The following is a 21,407-nucleotide window of genomic DNA, read 5'->3' on the forward strand; positions in this document are numbered from 1 at the left end:
TGGTAATGTCATTGCATTGTATAATTGCATTAAGTTGAAACTTCAAGCATTTCATTAGGAGGATGTTCAACTGACCAAAACTTTTAACACTATATTTTAATATAGTGTTAAAAATTTTAACACTTCTGATAATATTTCAACACTACTGGTAATTTTAACACTAGGCAACGTTTTAACCCTACTGGTACTAGTGCTATTACTATTAATGCTAGTAATAATGCAACTAATACTACTACTGTGAATACTACTACAACTATGCCTAATAGTATTAAGGTGAAATTTTCACGGAATTTTTATGGGGGGTGAGTTGAATCACACCCACCGTCTGTATGCAAATTCTAAAAAGGGCATATCAGCAATAGCTTAGGAACAGTATTGTGTTTGAAGTTGAAACTTACAGGGCTTGTTGTGGGGGATGTTGAACTAACGAAACAACATTATTTGCATCTTAATGCTGCTGCTTCTACTCATACTACTACTGCTGCTACTATTATTACTATTACTACTAAAGCAAGGGCTAATACTATAAATTCTACTTTTGCTAGCCTAATACCCTTACTGCTACTCCTGTTACCACGGGTACTACTACTGTTCCTACTCAACCTACTAAACTACCAAGGCTACTTTGCACTTAATTGGAAAAAAAACGAAAAACAAATGCCCATGGGTTGCCATCTTAATATACAAATACTGATGTTTATTCCTTAAAGTCTTAATAGTTTTTGACTTATTAAAGTTAAGAAAGTAAAAACATTTAATATGTATTTTGTTTTCAGTAAAGTGCAAATTATATGGTCTTCAGAAGGCACGGGGATTGTCAGCCCTACTCATGTTAATTCCAGCTTCTTTTGAATTTGCCCTGATTATTTATTAGAATTTCTGTTCGTTTTGAATTTCATTTGTTTATTGATTATGACTTGTGGTAGTTTTACGCTTGGAAGATTATTTGACTTTATTGCTGCTCATTTTTGGTTTACTGGAGCCTTTTAGTTTTCTTTGAAAAACTTATTTCGAGGGAAATTTTTTTTAAAGTAACATTGAGAAGTAGCCCCCGATCTTCCCATTGGGTTCCTAGTGACTGTATGTTCTACCGAGGAGGTTAGATTGACGTGTGCAGGTTACATACATCTGTCTGGTACTTTCATCGCAAGGCATTCCTGGGTCTGCCTCTGTGGCTTAAACCCCTTGATTGCCAATGGAGCGCAATATTCGGTAGCCCGAAATTGCAAATACGTAATATACAGACAAGGTTTTTCATTAGCGATCTTTTATGACATTAAATAAAAGAGAGAAGTTGTTTCAACTGAAATTATGGAGCAAAATTAAAACTTAAAACGAACAGGAATTATTACGAATATGAGGGGAGTTGCCCCCTCCTCAATACCTGACTTATCACGCTAAAGTTTTTTGGCACTTTCAAAACAGTTACTTATAGTTCTAATTAAACGATCCTTGTGTTTCAGGAGTAGTTTTAAAAGAATTGGAAGAAAATTCTAACTTTAGCGTAAAGAATGAGGTGTTGAGGAGGGAGCAACCCCCCTCATATTCATAATAATTTCTGTTTGCTTTAAATTTTAATGTTGGTCTTTGCTTTCAGTTGAAAAAAACTTGTCTTTTTTATTCAATTTCTGTTTTTTAAATAGCGCCAGGATATCTGGCTCCGCCTCCATGGAAGAAATCCCCACCCCACAGAAATATCCTGTGGAAAATTCAATCCTGACAAAAATTTACCCGGGACATTTATCCTTAACATCTCACATCTTGTGAGATCTTCTAGGACCACCGGTTCGATACGATCATCCCTGGTGGAAAAATAACAAAAACAAATAGGCCGTCATTTGTGATGTGTTATTTCTATGGAATGTAAAATTCCATACATTTTTGGATGAAAGCTTGGTCATTTTCAAAAGCCCATATTATATTTACAATAGCAAACGGCAAATGCTAAAAATTTAATATCAAGGAAGGCTGCTCAAGCGGTGAAGAAGAGTGGCGCTATTTTAAAATATGACGGGTATAAATTAAGGCATGCTGTATGTTTATGCATCAGGGGGGGGGAGGAGGAGGGAGGACTAAATTGTCAGCAAGCATACAACTCTCATATATCAAGATTAGTCTTGATATGTGAGAGTTGTGTCAACTGTTTTGCTCCCTCCCTCTCCGATACGATTATATATTGTAATTTCTGTTCGCTTTTGGTCTCATGTATTTCTTCATATTAATTTTTGTTAGTTTTGGATCTGAATTATTATATGAATTTATTTCTGCTTGTCTTTGGTTCAACACAATCTTTACTTTCTTTGATTTTTTTTTTAGTTCAATTCTTATTATTTTTTAAATTACTTCATTTTAAAAAATTATCAACTGAATACACTGGCTTGACCACAAAAGGATTGTTCACAAGATTTGGTCAAACTAATAGAACCTCCAGTAGAACATGGAAAGTTTGACGGTCCCTAGCCTGTCCATTGACCAAACCTGTGATTAATTGTGGATTGACCACAAAAGGATTGTTCACAAGGTTTGGTCAAACTAATAGAACCTAGTAGAACGTGGAAAGTTTGACAGTCCCAAACCTGTCAATTGACCAAACCTATAGTCAATTGTGGATTGACCACAAAAGGATTGTTCGCAAGATTTGGTCAAACTAATAGAACCTCTAGTAGAACGTGGAAGGTTTGACAGTCCCAAACCTTCTCTACAACCAAAACTACAACTTTTCAACAGCAAAATGTTATAACAGTTCCACTTCACGCTGTCGAGACCTGGCACCTGCACCAGGAAAAAAAAGAAAAGAAAGCTCGCTTTCCAAAACTGACGTCTCAGAAAAATCCTCAACATCCATTGGCAGGAGTTGACCAATTCATCTGCCATAAGATGTGCTAGCCTCTTTTGATAGATCAAACAGTGCGTGGTAACGAACTGTAAGTAAATAGCGACCCGGCTCAATAGTAACCGAGAGTCTAAAAACAGAATTTTGATACCAATAGATATATCAAAAGAATTGGCCTAGTATACTGATTTCAAATATGCAACTTTCAATATCATCTTAGCGATCAAAAGCTACAAGCCTGAGAAAATTTCTCTGATTATCGAAAAAAGGGGGAAGACCCCCTAGAAGAAATTGAGTTTTAGTGAAAATCAAACCATCAGGTTCAGCATATCAAAGAACCCTACTGTTGAGGTATCAAAATCCTATCTGCAAAAATGTGGAATTTTGTAATTTTTGACAGAAGAAAGACTATGTATGCGGGTTTATTTCTTATTGTTTTTCCCCTGGGGTAATCGTATCGACCCAGTGGGCCGAGAACGCTGAGAGAGGGCTCATTCTAATGGAGATTAAAAGTTCCAGTGCCCTTTTTCAGTCACAAAAAATGGAGGGCAACTAGGCCCGCGCCAATTTTTTCTCCAATATCGTCCACTCAAAATTTTGAGATAGCTGTTTTGTTCATCGCAGTTGAAAGGCCCAATAACTATGTCTGGAAATAACATAACCCCCTACAGCCCCATGGGGAAAGGCTTTTAAGTTATAAAATTTGCCCATTGTTTACGTGTATCATTTGTTATTGGGAAGTATGCATACATTTTTCGAGTAGGGAGAGGAGGACGAGTTATCTGCTGGGGGAATTTTGTACGGGGAGAATTTTCCATGGAGAGTGAAGTTTCCAGGGGGAGGGGTGATCTTTTCTGGGGAAATTTTACACTGAGTGAATTTGTCAGAATTCCTACACGAAATTTCTTTATGTCTTGCTTTCTCTTTACCGATCCAATTTAACTCATGGAGATGTTAAGGATAAATGTCCCCGGTAAATTTTTGTCAGGATTGAATTTTCCACAGGATATTTCTGTGGGGTGGGGATTTCTTCCATGGAGGCGGAGCCATAAATGTCCCGGGTAAATTTTTGTCAGGATTGAATTTTCCACAGGATATTTCTGTGGGGTGGGGATTTCTTCCATGGAGGCGGAGCCAGATATCCTGGCGCTATTTAAAAAACAGAAATTGAAAAACAGATATCCTGGCGCTATTTAAAAAACAGAAATTGAATAAAAAAGACAAGTTTTTTTCAACTGAAAGCAAAGACCAACATTAAAATTTAAAGCAAACAGAAATTATTATGAATATGAGGGGGGTTGCTCCCTCCTCAACACCTCATTCTTTACGCTAAAGTTAAAATTTTCTTCCAAATCTTTTAAAACTACTCCTGAAACACAAGGATCGTTTAATTAGAACAATAAGTAACTGTTTTGAAAGTGCCAAAAAACTTTAGCGTGATAAGTCAGGTATTGAGGAGGGGGCAACTCCCCTCATATTCGTAATAATTCCTGTTCGTTTTAAGTTTTAATTTTGCTCCATAATTTCAGAAACAACTTGTCTCTTTTATTTAATGTCATAAAAGATCGCTAATGAAAAAACCTTGTCTGTGTATTACGTATGTGCAATTTCGGGCTACCGAATATTGCGCTCCATTGGCAATCAAGGGGTTTAAGCCACAGAGGCAGACCCAGAAATGCCTTGCGATGAAAGTACCAGACAGATGTATGTAACCTGCACACGTCAATCTAACCTCCTCGGTAGAACATACAGGCACTAGGAACTCAATGGGAAGATCGGGGGCTCCTTCTCAATGTTACTTTAAAATGGGATCGAAACGGGATGATAGTATCGAACCAGTGGTCCTAGAAGATCTCATAAGATGTGAGATGTTAAGGATAAATGTCCCGGGTAAATTTTTTTCAGGATTGAATTTTCCACAGGATATTTCTGTGGGGTGGGGATTTCTTCCATGGAGGCGGAGCCAGATATCCTGGCGCTATTTAAAAAACAGAAATTGAAAAACAGATATCCTGGCGCTATTTAAAAAACAGAAATTGAATAAAAAAGACAAGTTTTTTTCAACTGAAAGCAAAGACCAACATTAAAATTTAAAGCAAACAGAAATTATTATGAATATGAGGGGGGTTGCTCCCTCCTCAACACCTCATTCTTTACGCTAAAGTTAAAATTTTCTTCCAAATCTTTTAAAACTACTCCTGAAACACAAGGATCGTTTAATTAGAACAATAAGTAACTGTTTTGAAAGTGCCAAAAAACTTTAGCGTGATAAGTCAGGTATTGAGGAGGGGGCAACTCCCCTCATATTCCTAATAATTCCTGTTCGTTTTAAGTTTTAATTTTGCTCCATAATTTCAGTTGAAACAACTTCTCTCTTTTATTTAATGTCATAAAAGATCGCTAATGAAAAAACCTTGTCTGTGTATTACGTATGTGCAATTTCGGGCTACCGAATAGTGCGCTCCATTGGCAATCAAGGGGTTTAAGCCACAGAGGCAGACCCAGGAATGCCTTGCGATGAAAGTACCAGACAGATGTATGTAACCTGCACACGTCAATCTAACCTCCTCGGTAGAACATACAGGCACTAGGAACCCAATGGGAAGATCGGGGGCTACTTCTCAATGTTACTTTAAAAAAAAATTCCTCGAAATAAGTTTTTCAAAGAAAACTAAAAGGCTCCAGTAAGCCAAAAATGAGCAGCAATAAAGTCAAATAATCTTCCAAGCGTAAAACTACCACAAATCACAATCAATAAACAAATGAAATTCAAAACGAATAGAAATTCTAATAAATAATCAGGGCAAATTCAAAAGAAGCTGGAACTAACATGAGTAGGACTGACAATCCCCGTGCCTTCTGAAGACCAGAACATAATTTGCACTTTAGTGAAAAAAAATACATATTAAATGTTTGTACTTTCTTAACTTTAATAAGTCAAAAACTATTAAGACTTTAAGGAATAAACATCAGTATAGCACTTGTACCAGTAGTGTTAAAATGTTGCCTAGTGTTAAAATTACCAGTAGTGTTAAAATATTATCAGAAGTGTTAAAATTCTAACACTATATTAAAACATAGTGTTAAAAGTTTTGATCAGTTGAACATCCTCTTCATGAAATGCTTGAAGTTTCAACTTAATACAATTATACAATGCAATGACATTACCAATATACCCTTCGATAACCCGCATATTCATACACTTCTTGAAATTATCATCTTAATACCTTAAACCTTACAAGTAGTTGCTGTAAAAGTAGCAGTTGTATTAGTAGCAGTAGTAGCAGTTGTAGCAGCAGTAGCATGTTCATATCGCCTTTTGATCAGTTGAACATTCCACTTATGATACCCCTGAAGTATCACCTTGATTCGGTAAGCTGTTCCAAACATATTGCCGATGCACCCTTTTAACCCTTTTTTTTATGTCTTTTTCATCTTAGTTCTCTTAGCCTTACAAGTAGTTGCAATTAAAGTATTAGTTTGATTTGTTAAGTTGCAGTAGTAGTAGTAGTAGTAATAGTAGCAGTGAAAGTAGTATTAGTAGTAGCATGCACATATTACTTTTTGGTCTTGTGATCTTCCTGCTTAAGCACTCTCTAACAGTTCCAACTTAATACCCAAAAATATTTTGGAGCCACAGCCTTTTGACAATCTGCCTGCGCATATTGTGTTTTGGTTTAGTTCAAATATTCTCTCAATTTTCTGTCAGATTTTCACTTTCATACGCTTAGCCATAATAGTTCTAGTATCATAGCAGTAGTGTTAGCAGTATGAGCAGTTGTAGCAGTAAAAGGGTTGTGTTATTAGTAGTAGCAGTGACAATAGTAGCAGCAGTATTAATAGCAGCTGTAGCAGGTAAATGTTGCCTTTTAGTCGGGTGAACATCTCACTTATTATGCCCCAAAACTTTCAGAACTTGGTTGACTAAACCCTGGCTTTGGTGACTAAACCATGGCTCACACAATGGGATGCAGCAGGTGTTCTGTAGCCCTCTCATCACTGACTGGCACACACTAGATTCGTCCATATCGCTAGCAAGTTCGATTTAAGGTAATAGCAGTAGTGGTAGCAGTAGGAAAAGCAGTAGCAGTATTAATCTCATATTAGTAGTACTAGTAATAGTAGTTGCAGCAGTAATAATAGCAGTAGTAGCACGCATATATTGCCTTTGGAGCAGTTGAACATCCCCTTCATGATGTCTGGGACTTTGGTCTTGGCATGGTAAGCTGTTCAAAAAATATTGCTGGAATGCCATTCATATAATCTGTATGTATATACTATTCTATGATTTAGTTCTTTCCCCTCAATATTTGATTTAGTTTCGTTCGTCTCAACATTTCCTCAGATGTTTTTCCAATATCATCGGATTTGGCAGTACTTGCTACAAAAGCAGTAGTTTTAGTGGTAGTATTAGTACTAGTGGTGGTAGCAATTGTAGTTGTAGAAGTAGTAGCGTGCAAATAGTACCGTTTTGGTCAATTGATCATTTCCCTTATCATCTCCTAAAAGTTCCAAGCTAATAAGCTCAGTCATTCTTGAGTTACCCCCTTTTGATAAGCCATTTGCACATATCGTGTTTTGATTTAGTTCAACACTCCCCTCAGCATTATCCGAAAGGCTCACCCGAATTCTCTTCGTCTTTTTGTGAAGTAAAAGTCAAGCATATCCACTTTTCTCAGTAGCATACTGTGTGTAAACAGTGGATGAATTGCCTAACTTTCAGGCCTCTTCCCAAGGGGAGTGTGTCTGTTTGTGTGTGTGTGTGTGGGGAGGGGGTAGAAATCTCTAAAGACATAATTACTGGGCCTTTCAACTATGCTGAACAAAATGGCTACCTCAAAATTTTGATTAGATCGTTTTGGCGAAACGATGGTCGTATTGTGTGTCTTGTTGCCCTCCAGTCATTTTTGACTCATAAAAAGAGCACAAGAATTTTAAATTTGGATGAAAACCTTATATGCCCTTGGGGCATAACTTATAAACCTTGTTACTGGGCTCTGGAAGATTGTGTCAACCCTGGAGGTAGTGTTATATGACCTTAGGACTATTTTTAACAAAATGGCTATCCCAAAATTTCAATGAGATATATTTTTGGAAAGGGGGACATGGCGGGGGAGGGGTAGGTGCTTGTTGCCCTCATGTTTGACTCTTAAAATGGAAATTGTAACTTTTATTTTCATGCAAATGAGACTCCTTCAAATTTTATACAACCCATAAAATTAAAATGGCTATCATATCCACCATATGGAATAAAGTGGCTATCTCGAAATTGTGATTGGACGCATTTGGGGAAAAGAGGGCGTGTTGCGAGAGGTAGTTGCCGTCTGATCAAATTTGACTCTAAAATAAGAAAACATGATCATCAATTTCAGATCAAATTAGCCAACTTTAAAGTTTCCATGAAAACCTTCCCCTCCTATAAAACCATAAATGTCCCCCGGGCTTAATTTACAACCCTTGCCTCATGACTCTAGGGGCTTTTGTCAACTCTGGAGGCATTTTTATATGCTCTTTGGACTATTTGAAACAAAATGGATGTCTCAAAGTTTCGATTGGTTTCATTTGGGGAAAATAGGATTAGGAGGTAGGCTAGTTTCCCTCTGATCATTTTAGAATCTCAGAAAGGGCACTAGAATTTCTGATTTGCAATCAAACGAGACCTCTCCGAAGTTTGTACAACCACCCGTCCATAAAATCTTTTATGTTAACAATGGACAGCTAGCATAACTTATAATCCTTGCCCTGAAGACCTGGGGTGGTTGACACCCCCAAAGACGTCATTATTAGACCTTTCAACTATGCTGAATACAGTCGCTACCTAATAATTTTGATATGATGTGTTCGGAGAAATGATGGAGGAAGCTGGTTGCCCTCCAATTACTTTTGACTTTTAAAAGGTCACTCGAAGTTTTATTTTCAATCTAATGAGCCCCTTTCGAGGTTTCTACGACAGCTCCTTGGATACGAAATGGCCTGGTCTGAAAAAAATGATACATTGTGCCCACATTGTTATTTACTTAGGCAGCGCTATTGCACTGCCTATGATCTGTGGTGTTTTGGAGGCACAGACAGGTCTGAGGTCTAATTGAATTTCTAATACAACATTTTTCTCTAATTTAAAATGTAATCAGAATCTTTCATGAGCAATAGTTTTTGTAATAGCTGTTTCTGCATGTGCTCAGAAATGTTTGTTTAATGCCTTTTACATGAGCAGTGTTGCAACAAGTACTTTCCAAATTCTTGCTTAAGTATCAAGTACTACTTCAAGTACTTATTATATGTATTTTTACACAGCTTATATATATATATATATATATATATATATATATATATATATATATATATATATATATATATATATATATATATATATCTACGATATCAAGCCCATGCTACCTTTTTGTTAAAGCCATTCTGAAGGCTTCTTAGCCCTTTCCCTTGCCTATAAAATGCTCCCCGTTATTCCTCTCCCGGAAATCTTAATCAAGAACTGGAATTTCCATTTTATCTGTTTCCCCCGTTTGGCTGGTACACACCAAGTCCAAAAAATAAACTGAACCAATTTTCAACGCAACGGCTTAAAAGGGAAAGACTATCAAAACAATTAAGTGCAGTGAAAACACTCCTATAAATAAGTAAAAACCTTAGCAACAAAAAAACTCAATTTTAAAAGTAAGGAGCCAAGTGAGTCAGTTGCAGAATTTTCTAATAAGAGAAATCAAAGCTCAGTAAAGAGGAGCTGCAAAAATCCACACTTTCGGCAGCGAGTTGAAGGTCGCTGGCTCTCAGCGTGCTGAAAGAAAAGAAGAGTATGAAAATGAAGTCTTGATTCATACTTCGATGACATATCTTGCCCTCGACGCCTTTACAAGGAAACTGCCTCCAGTTTTCAAGTTAAATTTCAGAGGTGCTATGAAAATGTATGGCATCTACATCCATTGGCTGGTTTTCACTCAAGCAAGCTGCATGCTGCGTAGTCAATTCAGATGGTCGGTAAAACTCCCTACTAACATATATTATAAAATCACGGGCCTGAAGCAAGCCCACTGATTCAGAGGCAATTCATACGGTTGGTCAAGCTGTAGAAGTTTGCAGAAGTTGCAAATTATCTATTTCTAGCAGCAGTTTTCACACCATGAAGTGGCAAAAACCATGAGACTAAGTCGGAAATCTCCCGGGAAAAAAGGAATAAAAGAAGTAATTTTTCTCTGGGGATGGAATATTTGGTTGAAGGTTGGCTTTAGTATGGCTCATTTTGGAAAAGGGTAATTTACAGGCTTTGGGCAAGCCGTGGGTGGAACTACTAAATTGAAGGAAAACATAAATTTCTTAAAACTTGAGACTCCCTTCTTCTCGCCCTATTTCAGATAGGATTGGTGATATAAAAGCTCGATATGAGCCCTGATCCTAGGCATCTTTGGCCGAGCTTCCATTCTGATCCGTCGCTCCATTCGCAAGTTATACTTTATTTAACCAAAGGTTCGACTTTCTTCAGCACTTAAATCCACTCTCCCTCGTTCTATTTGAGCTAGGGTTTTCATCTCAAAACTGCATGCCTGTCATGGTCTTAGGCATCTTTGGTTCAATTTTCATTGAAATCCATCACTCCACTTGCAAGTTACCCTGAATTAAATGAAAAACTCGACTATTTTTAGCACTTAAAGCCCCCTTCCCTCGCCCTAATTAAGGTAGGGTCTTCGGCTCCTAACATCATGTGTCTTATGGTTTTTGGCATCTTTGGCTTAATTTCGTTGAGATCCATTGCTTCATTCGCAAGTCAAACAGAGTTAAACAAAAACTCAACTTTTTTAGTACTTAAAGCCCCCTCCCCCTAATCAAGCTAGGGTCGCCATCCCAGAACTCAATGCGTATCATACTCTTAGCATCTTTTTCAATTTTCATGGAAATTGATCTCTCCATTCGATTACACTGAATAAAATGAAAAACTAAAATTTTTTAACACTTAAAGCCCCCTTCCCATCGCCCTAATTAAGTTCAATTTTCATCCGAAAAGTTCAATTTTAATCCAAATCCGACCGGCGATTCTCCCGCTATACTCGATTGCACAGACGGGCGGACGGACAGACGGATCTCAAAAACCTATCTTGATGGATTTTTTCCACCATCCAAACAGGTGATGATGATATGCTATTCTTTCCATTTTTGGGATCCAATGAGCCAACGTGGCTACCTAAGACGTCGCAAAATCTGTCCGTCCGTCTGTCTGTCTGTCTGTCCGTCTGTACAATCGAGTATAGTGGGAGAACCGCCGGCCGGATTTGGATGAAAATTGAACCATAGGTGCTAAGGACCATGAGACACATAAAGTTGAAACTCGAAGACCCTAGCTCAAATAGAACAAGAGGGAGGGGGCTTTACCTGCTAAAGAAAAGTTTTTCGTTTAATTCGGAGTAACTTGCGACTGGAGTAATGTATCCGAATGAAAATTGAAATGAAGAGGCCTAAGACCATGACGCATAACAAGTTTTAGTATGAAGACCCTAGCTCAAATATAACAAGGTGGAGTGGGTTTTAACTGCTGAAAAAAATATAAGTTTTCTGTTTAATTTAGTATAACCTGCGGATGGAGCAACGGATCCGAATGAAAGCTAGACCAAAGGTGCCTAAGATCAGGACTTATATCAATTTCTGGTATCACAAATCCTATCTCAAATAGAAGTTTTCCTTTAAAACTTCTTTTTTCCGTAAAAAAAGTTTTTTCCTTTTTTTTTCCGTAAAGGCGAGTTTTCCTTTAATTTAGTAGGGCTTATAACATATGAAAGGAGTGACAAATCTGAAGTCAGATTCGTCTGAATACCTGAATTTGCCGGAATGAATTTGAAAAAATGCCACTGCATTGGATCCAGCTAGAATTACCCAGACTTGTTTATTGCAGACAACATTTAGATCGGTAAAGATTCATAGCTTCAGTCGTTTTACCAATAATATGGTCCTGAAGATGATGAAATGGTAGAAATCTGGTTAAGTTGACAAGATGACAAAACTTAAACACTAATGTCAGAAACATAAGCCCAAATGGACTACAGTATTTTAAGCACATTAAGCACAATACAAGGAATGTTAGCTCACTAACGACCAGTGAACTGTGAAATAATTTCAATTTTTTATTATATAACTTTTAAACAAAATTAAGCCAAGTGATAATCATACTGTAATGTTTTTTTCGTCATTGACAAACATCTTATTTCACATCCAAAAATAGGACATGGAGCTATATCTGAATCTACTCTAAATCCAAAGGCAATGTTTTCTTGTGTATTGCCGAAACACACGGACAAAAAAATTTTGTGTCAAAGGTAAAGTATTTGAAACACAAGTACATTATCAGTTTCTTAAGTTATAAGTATTTCGTAATCTTACTTAAGTATCAAGTAATAAGTACACCCTAGAGTTTTTACTTAAGCACAAGTACAAGCAATGGAAAATTTTACTTAAATAGTACTCCAAGTAAAAGTACTTCAAGTAAGTGATAGCACTGCTGCTAACGTTAGAAAACCTGAAATTTCAGCTGAGATGTTCGCTACCCTTTAAGCGTAACCAAATATTGAAAACTTGGACCTGGCGCTAGTGTCTACAAAATCACAAATACCATCTTGCGTTTGGTGACTTTGTTTGACCCAGACCTGTTTCATATTTGTCTTCTTAGGCACTTTAAAATGCAAGGGAGGATTATTGTATTACCTACACAAAGGATGATTCTTCTATGACCATGTTCGAAAACCCTCCTATCCCCCTAAAAAATTTGAAAAACACGAGCCTCAATGTTTTCTTATTTTCAAATTTTCTGCCATTTGTTTCGATGAACGCTTGTAATTTTTTATTTTATGATTGTTGTTTAATATATACGTATATTTACTTTTTACAGGGAATGATAAAAAATAGACTCCCTAGTCTTCTGCGTCATTTTCCTGAAGGCATTCCAGTAGCATCCACAAGATCGTATTTTGTTCACCAAAATGACAGAAAAAGCGGCTATCGTAAAAAAAAGGATGAGAATATTATCAAAAATGTCAGAGACGGTCTTAAGCAGCTAAAGCACGAAGTTAAAGCTTGGAAGGAAGAAGTTAAAGAAAGAATAACACATGATCCGTTTGAATTTATCAACCCTGGACATGTTGAGCCTTTATGGTTGTTTGAAGAAGATGATTGTTTACCATCTTGGAAAGTCAGTACTGACACAGATTGGGGTCTTGGTTTCAGCTCTGCATCTTTAGAAAGAAGTAATTTGGGGTATGCTGCTTTCACTGGAAATTTGGATACCACCGTCCCGAAAGATGGGAAAACATCAAGAGCTGGGTATTGTAGTATGCAGTCCGCGGAGCCACGAAAGTCTTTTCAACGGGAAGATTACTATGATTGGAGTCTATATACTCACTTAATAATGAGAGTTCGTGGTGACGGCAGAACTTACCGTGTTAATCTTGCCAGTGTTGGTTACTTTGATGTAACATGGCATGATCAGTGGAACTATTTGTTGTTTACAAGGGGTGGTCCTTATTGGCAAATAGCCAAAATTCCCTTTTCAAAATTTCTGCTCACAGCAAAAGGAAGAATTCAGGACCATCAAGGGCCGGTCCCCCTTGACAGGATTAGTAGTTTAGCTATTGTCTGTGCTGATAAGGTATCTGGCCCATTTAGGCTGGAAATAGATTATATAGCCTTGCAGTATGATCCTAGTCATACAGAGAAGTTTGCCTATGAAATGTACAAGGTTCCAGATTTTACTGATTAATCTACTATTCTGACTGTAATGTTACGTGAATAAGCTTCAATTATGAATAAAATATGTTATTGCTAATTTTTAAATTAATTGATCACCTTAAATCGCAATTCGTAGAAATATAGACGAATCCAGTGAGTACTAGTCAGTGATGACGGTCCTCAAATGTATACGATTTAATGGGCCGTGATAAGGTAGACCTGCCAGTCGACACTGGGGTTGAAGGCATTAAAAGTGCATGAGACCCCCGTTTCCTCGCTTAGACCATTCTACCAACTTAAAGACATGGGAAGAAATTAGTTCTTTTCCTGATGTTGTGATGATGTTGGATCAGTTCTGCTGAATGACATCTGGTACGAGACGATTGGTCAGACGACCACATGTCGTTAATGTCAGATTGGGGTAGGTGTAAATCATATGTCTCCTTTTGTCGAAAAGAGCTGGTAGTCTGTGGGTCTGCTGGTGGCATACAGGCTTTTGATAGTACGGGTTTTATTGAACCAAGGGCAAGGCACTCAAAAGGCATGGGTCGTGGTCTCCGGGTTATTTTTCACTGTTTTTCGTGAATCCGCTTCTCCTCTTCCTCCAGAAATGAATTCTTTGAATTTGACTTCGAGGGACTTAGTAGGTGTAATTGGTCCCATCTGATGGATCGGAAGAATTGTTCCGATGTTCCTAGGGTCTTGATCATCCCACATTTTTCAAAATTGACAGATAAGCTTTTGGCAAGTCTTTTTTCAGAGAAATGCAGCAGTATCAGACAAAAGGACATGCCCTTGCATGGCAATAGTTTAATAAAATGGCAGCCATGTTTTAAAGAAAAAAAAAATCATCAGGTACTCCAGGCCGTTTGGATTTTTAATGATGTAATTTTATCTTGTATCTGTTCTATACAATATATTGTTTGTTTAGTTGACTTTAAAAGTATACTAAATATTTTTGATACCGCCATATTGTCAATTGGCGATATTTCAAAATATCGCCAATCTGGGTGTGCTCTAAGATGTGCAATCCAAGATGTGTCTGTTTAAAAAAAAACACTTTTTCCTTTTTTCCCCTGTACTCTAGACACTAGACCAAAGAAAAATCAATATTGTTATAAAAGTGTTAAAATCATTGTATTCAAATTTTTTTTCTATATTTTGGGATAAGAAAGAAGAAAAGGACCAAATGTTCGTCAAGGTTCAAAAGTATAGATTCTTTATTTATATATTGGAAACTAGAAGTGGTGAAAGGGGTTTTCCAACACAAGCTTGCTCAAAGACCCCTGAGAAATTTCCGTTAAAAGATTTTGTGCGAGGTCAATAGTAGTCACTAAGGTATTTTAATTTAAAAAAAGCAAAGTTTTTCCTAGGGAACTGAAGAGCAAAGTTGAAACTTAAAACGAACATAAATTATTACTTTCCAGCCTATCTAACATATATCAATAAAACTAGTGCAAATAAATAAATTGGTGATATTTCCTTATGTTCCTAGGACTGCAGAAAACTAGCGGTTTACTAAAAACGCAAAAGCCCAACATAGAAAACAAGAATATTGACTTAGGAGTCAAAATCAAATACGCAGCTTCACAACAACAAACTAATCTATAGCGCGATTTAAAGTTAGGCATAAAAATTGTACGTTTAGATTCATTTAACAGAATACAAAATATTGGATTGATTTATCACGTAATATCTTGGTTTCACCTAGTATTATTCGAAATGAAGAACATAGTAACCGTAATATGAATTCTAGAAATCCAGTTTTCGCTCTCTATAAAACGAAGGATATCAAGTTTTAATACAAATTCTAAAGTGAATCTGTAGTTTTAATACTAATAAGATTCCTTCACTTCGAACTTGTCTGCAAAAAAATCATGAAATGTCTTTTTGGATCCAAAACGACAGTCAATCCAAATAAAAAAACCGAAGTGATGCCAGATTAAACGAAAAAAAGCAACAATCTAAAAATGCTTTACTTTTATACTGTTAAAAGTGCTCTTAAATAGTTTACATTTAGTGTATCAAAAATCCCTGTATTGTTTCGTGTTTTCCAGGAAAGTGCCAGTTTTCTTTAATCTTACAAACATTGGGAAGTATCACCAGCTGATCTGTTTGCACTAGTTTTATTGATAGATGTTAGATAGGCTGGGAAGTAATATTTTATTTCGTTTTAAGTTTCAACTTCGCTCTTTACTTCCTTTGGAAAAATTCTGTTTTATAAAATTAATCTTTGCTTGCTTTTAATTAAAATTTAATTTAATTTAATTAAAATTTAATTTAGAAACAACACTGCCATGATCTTTTTTATTTATACTGAATCATTTCTGTTCGTTTTAAGTTTTAATGTTGCTCCTTAGTTTCAGTTCAAAACTCATTCTTTTTATAATTACTAATTACCTCCAATTTAGGAGAGATAAGACATTTCAACCCTTATTAAGGAGCTGAACAAAGAAGCTGCGCAAGAATTGAAGGAAAAATAAGTTTAAAAATATAATATAATATAAGATAATAAAAATAATAAATAACAAAAATAATAAAATAATAAATATAAAAAAAATAAAATAAAATATAATAAAATAAAAAATAATAAAAATAATAAATAATAAAAATATATATAATATAATAAAAGTATAAATATAAGTTTAAAAATAAGTTTAAAGTGGAAACAAAAATCAAAACTTGGTGTTGTTTCTTTTTGTAAAAAACATAAGAAGAGATAGATCTTCTATTTACAAAAAATATTTAGATTGAGCACTTACGAAAGCTGCTCAAGGCGAGACAAAAAAGTTAACTAAGCAGACAGGTTTGCATATCGAGATGCTCGCGGAAAAGTTTGCTTGCTCAACAGGAATGTGCCTTTAGGCTTAGGGAGCAATTCAAACTCTCCCTATATAGAAAAGCCACTCATTACTTAGGAATGAATCGAAATTTCAAAAAAGGTCATTTCTTGTGTAGGTACGACAAATGGTATTATAAACTAAGTTTGTTTTCATTTCAAAAATTTTGAGAAGAATTACCTGAATTCTCCTACAGAACTGTTTTCATTTGTCTTTCTTCCTCTTTGGATACACAATCGTACGTATGGAGAGAATATTACAGTGGAATTGTCAAGTAAATAATTTGAATAAGTAAGTATAATAATAAGTAATCCTTCTTTTAATATACAACTTTGCGTAGTTCCGGAACCACATGCCTACACCTCTCCGACCACTGAATGGCAAGAGGCTGGGGTCAAGGGTGTAATTTACTATGGGGCACAGGGGGAAACTGCCTAACCTAGCCATCTTTTTTTCCCCAGATCCCAGCTCCCCCTCCCTTACCTGCTGAAATTGTCTTTCTCCAAAATGTTGTCAAAACTAAAATAGACCTACATAATTCAAGCATCCACTGAAACAGGTCAGTTTTCTTTAGTACATATTTACCTTTTTTTATTAATATATGGCTCGTTTTTCAGTTTTCTTTGTCATTTTCACTTGATTTAAGAAAAATGGCTCCAATTTTGACTCCCCCCTTCCATATGATTTCGACAAAATTACGCCATTTGTTTTGGTATGGATTTAGTCATCTAGTAAAAATGTTGTCACAAACTATGAACTGGATTACCTCTATCGAAGAGTTCGTGTTAACGAACTCTAGTAAGGAGCGACCCGGCTCAAATAGTAACCGAAACTCTAAAAACAGAGTTTCGATACTAACACTTACACCAAAAATTCGCTTTTTACTGGTGATTTTAAATATATAAGTTTCATCAAGTTTAGTCTTACCCATCAGAAGTTACGATCCTGAACAAATTCGTCGTATTTTAGAAAATAGGGGAAAACACCCTTTAAAAGTCACAGAATCTTAACGAAATTCACACTATCAGATTCAGCGGATTAGACAACCCTACTGTATAAGTTTCAAGCTCCTATCTACAGAAATATGGAATTTTCTATTTTTTGCCTGAAGACAGATCACGGATGCATGTTTATTTGTTTTTTTTTCCTCGGGGTTGATCGTATCGACCCAGTGGTCCTAGACTGTTGGGAAATGGCTCATTCTAACTGAAATTAAAAGTTCTAGTGCCCTTTTTAAGTGAACTGGAAAATTGGAGGGTACTTAGTCCCCCTCCCACGCACTTTTTTCCCCAAAGTCACCCGATCAAAATTTTGAGCAAGTTAATGCTGTAAGTTACAAACTTTGACCACTGTTTACATATAATAATGGATATTATGGACTGTACATACGTTTATTTTTTACCAATGAAAACGTTTGTAAAAAAATAAAAGTTCTAGTTGTTTTTTAAGTAATCCAAAAATTGGAGGGCAACTAGGCCTCCTCCTTCGCTCCTTTTTTTCAAATTCTTCCGATTAATTGCAATTAATCAATATGCAAATTTCGTTTTAATTATTTATATGCGGAGAGCCAAGATCAAAACATGAATTAATTCAAAAACGTCCAAAAACTAAATAGAAAAAAACCTATTTTTTTAAATGAAAGTAAGGAGCAATATTAAAACTTAAAACGAACAGAAATTACTCTGTATATGAAAGGGGCTTTTCCTCCTCAACGCCCCACTCTTTACGCTAAAGTTTCTTACTGTTTTAAAAATAGAGTTAAGAGAAAGAGTCAAACTTTAGCGTAAAGAGCGAGGCGTTGAGGAGTAAAAGCCCCTTTCAGATACGGAGTAATTTCTGTTCGTTTTAAATTTTAATATTGCTCCTTACTTTCATTTAAAAAACTTGTTTTTTTTAATTTAATAAACATTAAGAGCCTTATCTCATTTGATGGGAATTGCGGCTTTTAGATACTTAGCTGCAGTGCCGAGGAATTCGAAGGTATTAAGGCCGTATATCCATTTTTTTTTATAAATATTAGTATTTGATGTTTTTTTAAAGGCTTAAATAAATGTTCACAGTTAAATTTAGTATTCTTAAATTTAGCATCGAAAATATAAACCTCTTTGTGCCAGCTTGATTTTTCTTGAATCCTGAAAAATTCTATTCCTTGGGTTTAGGACCTTCTTTTTTATGGCGGCATAATTATTATTAGTAACCTTTTTTTTAGTTACATCTGGCAACTCGCTCTCTGTAAACGCCTGAAACATAAGCGTATATTTAATATTTAATATTTTATATTTAAATATTATAAGAAACCAACTGTTGTCACAAATCTTACTCAAACTTAGAATGAATAATTAGTATATAATTAGTATATAGTATATATAATATATAGTATAATATAATATATATTAGTATATATAGTATCAATATGAACGTAACCATCTATCCGAAAGCTTAAAATAAAACATTTCTTAAAGTCCCTATTGCATATAGTTACTACAGTCTTCTGAGATTAAAATGTTGTTTAAAATCGCTGCTGCACATTAGTAAGCTACTTAGTTTGAATCAGTAACTATTTTAGCTGTTAATCCTACCATTTCTAAAGACTGACCGCTGCACCAAGCCACCTAAAGCCAACATAGCTTTGTACACTCCTCCACCACGACCTATTCAAAGCTTCTCCCCTTAACCTTCTCGCACAAAGTCCCGCTGTAAACCCTTCTCCATGACTTTTTTCCAATCCATTTGGGCACGATCTGCTTTTCGTTTGGCACCAAATGAGTAGCCAAAAGCATAATTTTTTTGCATAAACAATCGCCTAATGATTTTAATCTTTCTATCAGTATACCTCTGGAAAGTGGGCTCAACGTTTTTTGTCCAACGTTTTTGGGATCAACGTTTTTTGACGCATGATCAGTCAAATGATTGGCTTATGCTAGTCTTAGAAAGTATTCTTACAAAGTATAAGCTCCAGCTTATTCTTAGACAGCTTCCATGGAAAGTATTTAACATATCTTCATCCGCCCTTCGAAGCCCTCATGTTTCAAAACCACACTTAAGCACTGTCGTTAGCGGTGTTAAGTGATAATTCCCCCAGATGCAAAATTGAACAGCCTCAGAGAAATTACAGACAAGGTATCTCAAAATGATGATCAGATATCCTAGTGGGTAACGAAAGGACCAAATGTCTGCCCTTTTAATGAAATTTAACATGCCTATTTCAGCAACAAAATTCGGAAAAAAAGAATGTATGGAGTCAATCAGTTTGTCACATATTCTGAGCAAAAATGCGAACGAAACAAACCAGATAGAAATAAAAAGACAAAAAAGACAACCCAGAAATTAAAATGAAATCAACCCAAATTTAAGGCATTGATCCAAAATATACGTTGGAACCAAGAAGGATAAGACAACAATTTTCAATAACTTTAATTTCAAATAATTTCGAAAATTTTATCTGAAGATTCAATGAGGCTTAAAAAATAAGGCCTCATACTTGTACATCATTCCCTGCTGAAAATGTACCCCTGACAATTCCAACGTAACACTCTCCAAATGTTAAGCTGTGCATCCAAAGAAAAAGAAAGACAAAAAAGAATAATTCTGTATATGATTTTAAAGAAATCCCTCCTAAAAAAATTCCTCCCCACTGGAAATTCATCCCGTGGAAATCCCTCCCACCACAAAATACTCCCTCGTAAAAAAATTGGTGAATGTTTCCCAATAAAAAAGACTACGTAAAAATTTGACAAATTGCAGAAGTTACAGCCCTTTCCATAGGGGCTATGGGTTCTTGTCATCCCCGTATGTTTATTGGCCCTTCCAGTTACGCTTAACCGAATACCTATCTCAAAATTTTAACTGCATGTCTTTGGGGAAAAAAGGGGCGTTTTGAGGAGGATAGTTGCCCTCCAATACATTTGGTGAATTAGTAGGGCATAAAACTTCTAAATTTTTTGTTTGAATGAGCCCCTTTTCATAGTCTTAGGACTCTTGACTCGATACAATTATCCCTGGGGGAGACAAAAAAATTCCTAATCTTATTTTGGCAAAAAATACAAAATTATAAATTTTTCTAGATGAGAGTTTGAAGCTTCAACAACAGTGCTCTCTGACTGTTTGTAGTAAGGGAGGGGGATAATATCTCAAAGGAGATGTTGTGATGCCAGAACATCGTAACACTCATTGAACCTTCAGGTAAAACAGAATTACTTCTAGGGAAGGGGGTGGAGGTAGAAATTGATGTATAATCCCTCTTGATTTCTTGGTATATTTCTATTCTATGCCTTTGCTACGTAAATAAAGAATTAAATCCCAGAAGGAACAGTCTTTATTCCGTTTAGGAGGGGACTGCCCCCTCCTCATTCCCAACATCCCCCTCGTGGCTGGAGAGACATAGGAGGATGCTCATTCGATCGGAAATTGGAGGTTCTAGTCCTTTTTTAAGTCGAAAGTGTTTTGAGACCAACCAGCCCCTGGCCTACCTCTTTTTTTATCAGGTCATTTTGTTATCCCTTAGGTTATCTGAACGACATTTTAAGGTATCTATTTTGTACTTTTTTGTGGCTGCTTAATTTTGAGCGTGGGGGAAGTTTTCAAGGGGGAATATCCGAAGGAGGGGACCGCCGGCCCCAGCCATTAACTGGGCTTCTAATATTCTAGCCTTAGCCTGCAGACTTACCGTCCAATTCTTCTAAACTCTTTTTAGGTGTGAAAAAACACTCTGCACCTTCTCACTTCTACCTCTTACATCTGTACTCTATTCATCACCTTTATTAACTCAGGTGAATGGAGCTATCCACTTGGTTGACTTTCTCGCCACCTAAAAAATAACTCTTCTGCCGTAATTTACTCTTTGTCTAAGCGACTTGGTCTTTGATTTTTAGACCCGTTCTTGCTCCCGGGACACTCAAACCCTCCAAATATTCTTTTAATTTACTAGTCGTTTTTGTCTAGGAAACTCGTATCATCTGTAAGTAAGTCTTGGAGAATTTTGCCTTCCCATTTTCTGATATAGCCTTTGTCGA

At 36.1% G+C, this 21,407-nt stretch overlaps 1 protein-coding gene across 4 annotated transcripts in view; it reads left to right on the forward strand.

Moving 5' to 3' along the window:
• Positions 1-21,407, forward strand: part of LOC136026535 (complex I intermediate-associated protein 30, mitochondrial-like) — a 57,490-nt gene that overhangs the window by 9,568 nt on the left and 26,515 nt on the right. For 3 of the 4 annotated variants that reach the window (XM_065703212.1, XM_065703211.1, XM_065703213.1), the window contains one exon: positions 12,720-13,652. The exons of the other annotated variant lie outside the window; for it this stretch is intronic. In XM_065703212.1, coding sequence (XP_065559284.1) covers positions 12,723-13,586 — 864 coding nt within the window. In that variant the 5' untranslated portion in view covers positions 12,720-12,722 and the 3' untranslated portion in view covers positions 13,587-13,652. Of the gene's footprint in view, positions 1-12,719; positions 13,653-21,407 lie in introns of those variants that run through there. 4 annotated transcript variants of the gene reach the window in all.

Source organism: Artemia franciscana, chromosome 4, assembly GCF_032884065.1.
Source record: "Artemia franciscana chromosome 4, ASM3288406v1, whole genome shotgun sequence".
Lineage (NCBI taxonomy): Eukaryota > Metazoa > Arthropoda > Branchiopoda > Anostraca > Artemiidae > Artemia > Artemia franciscana.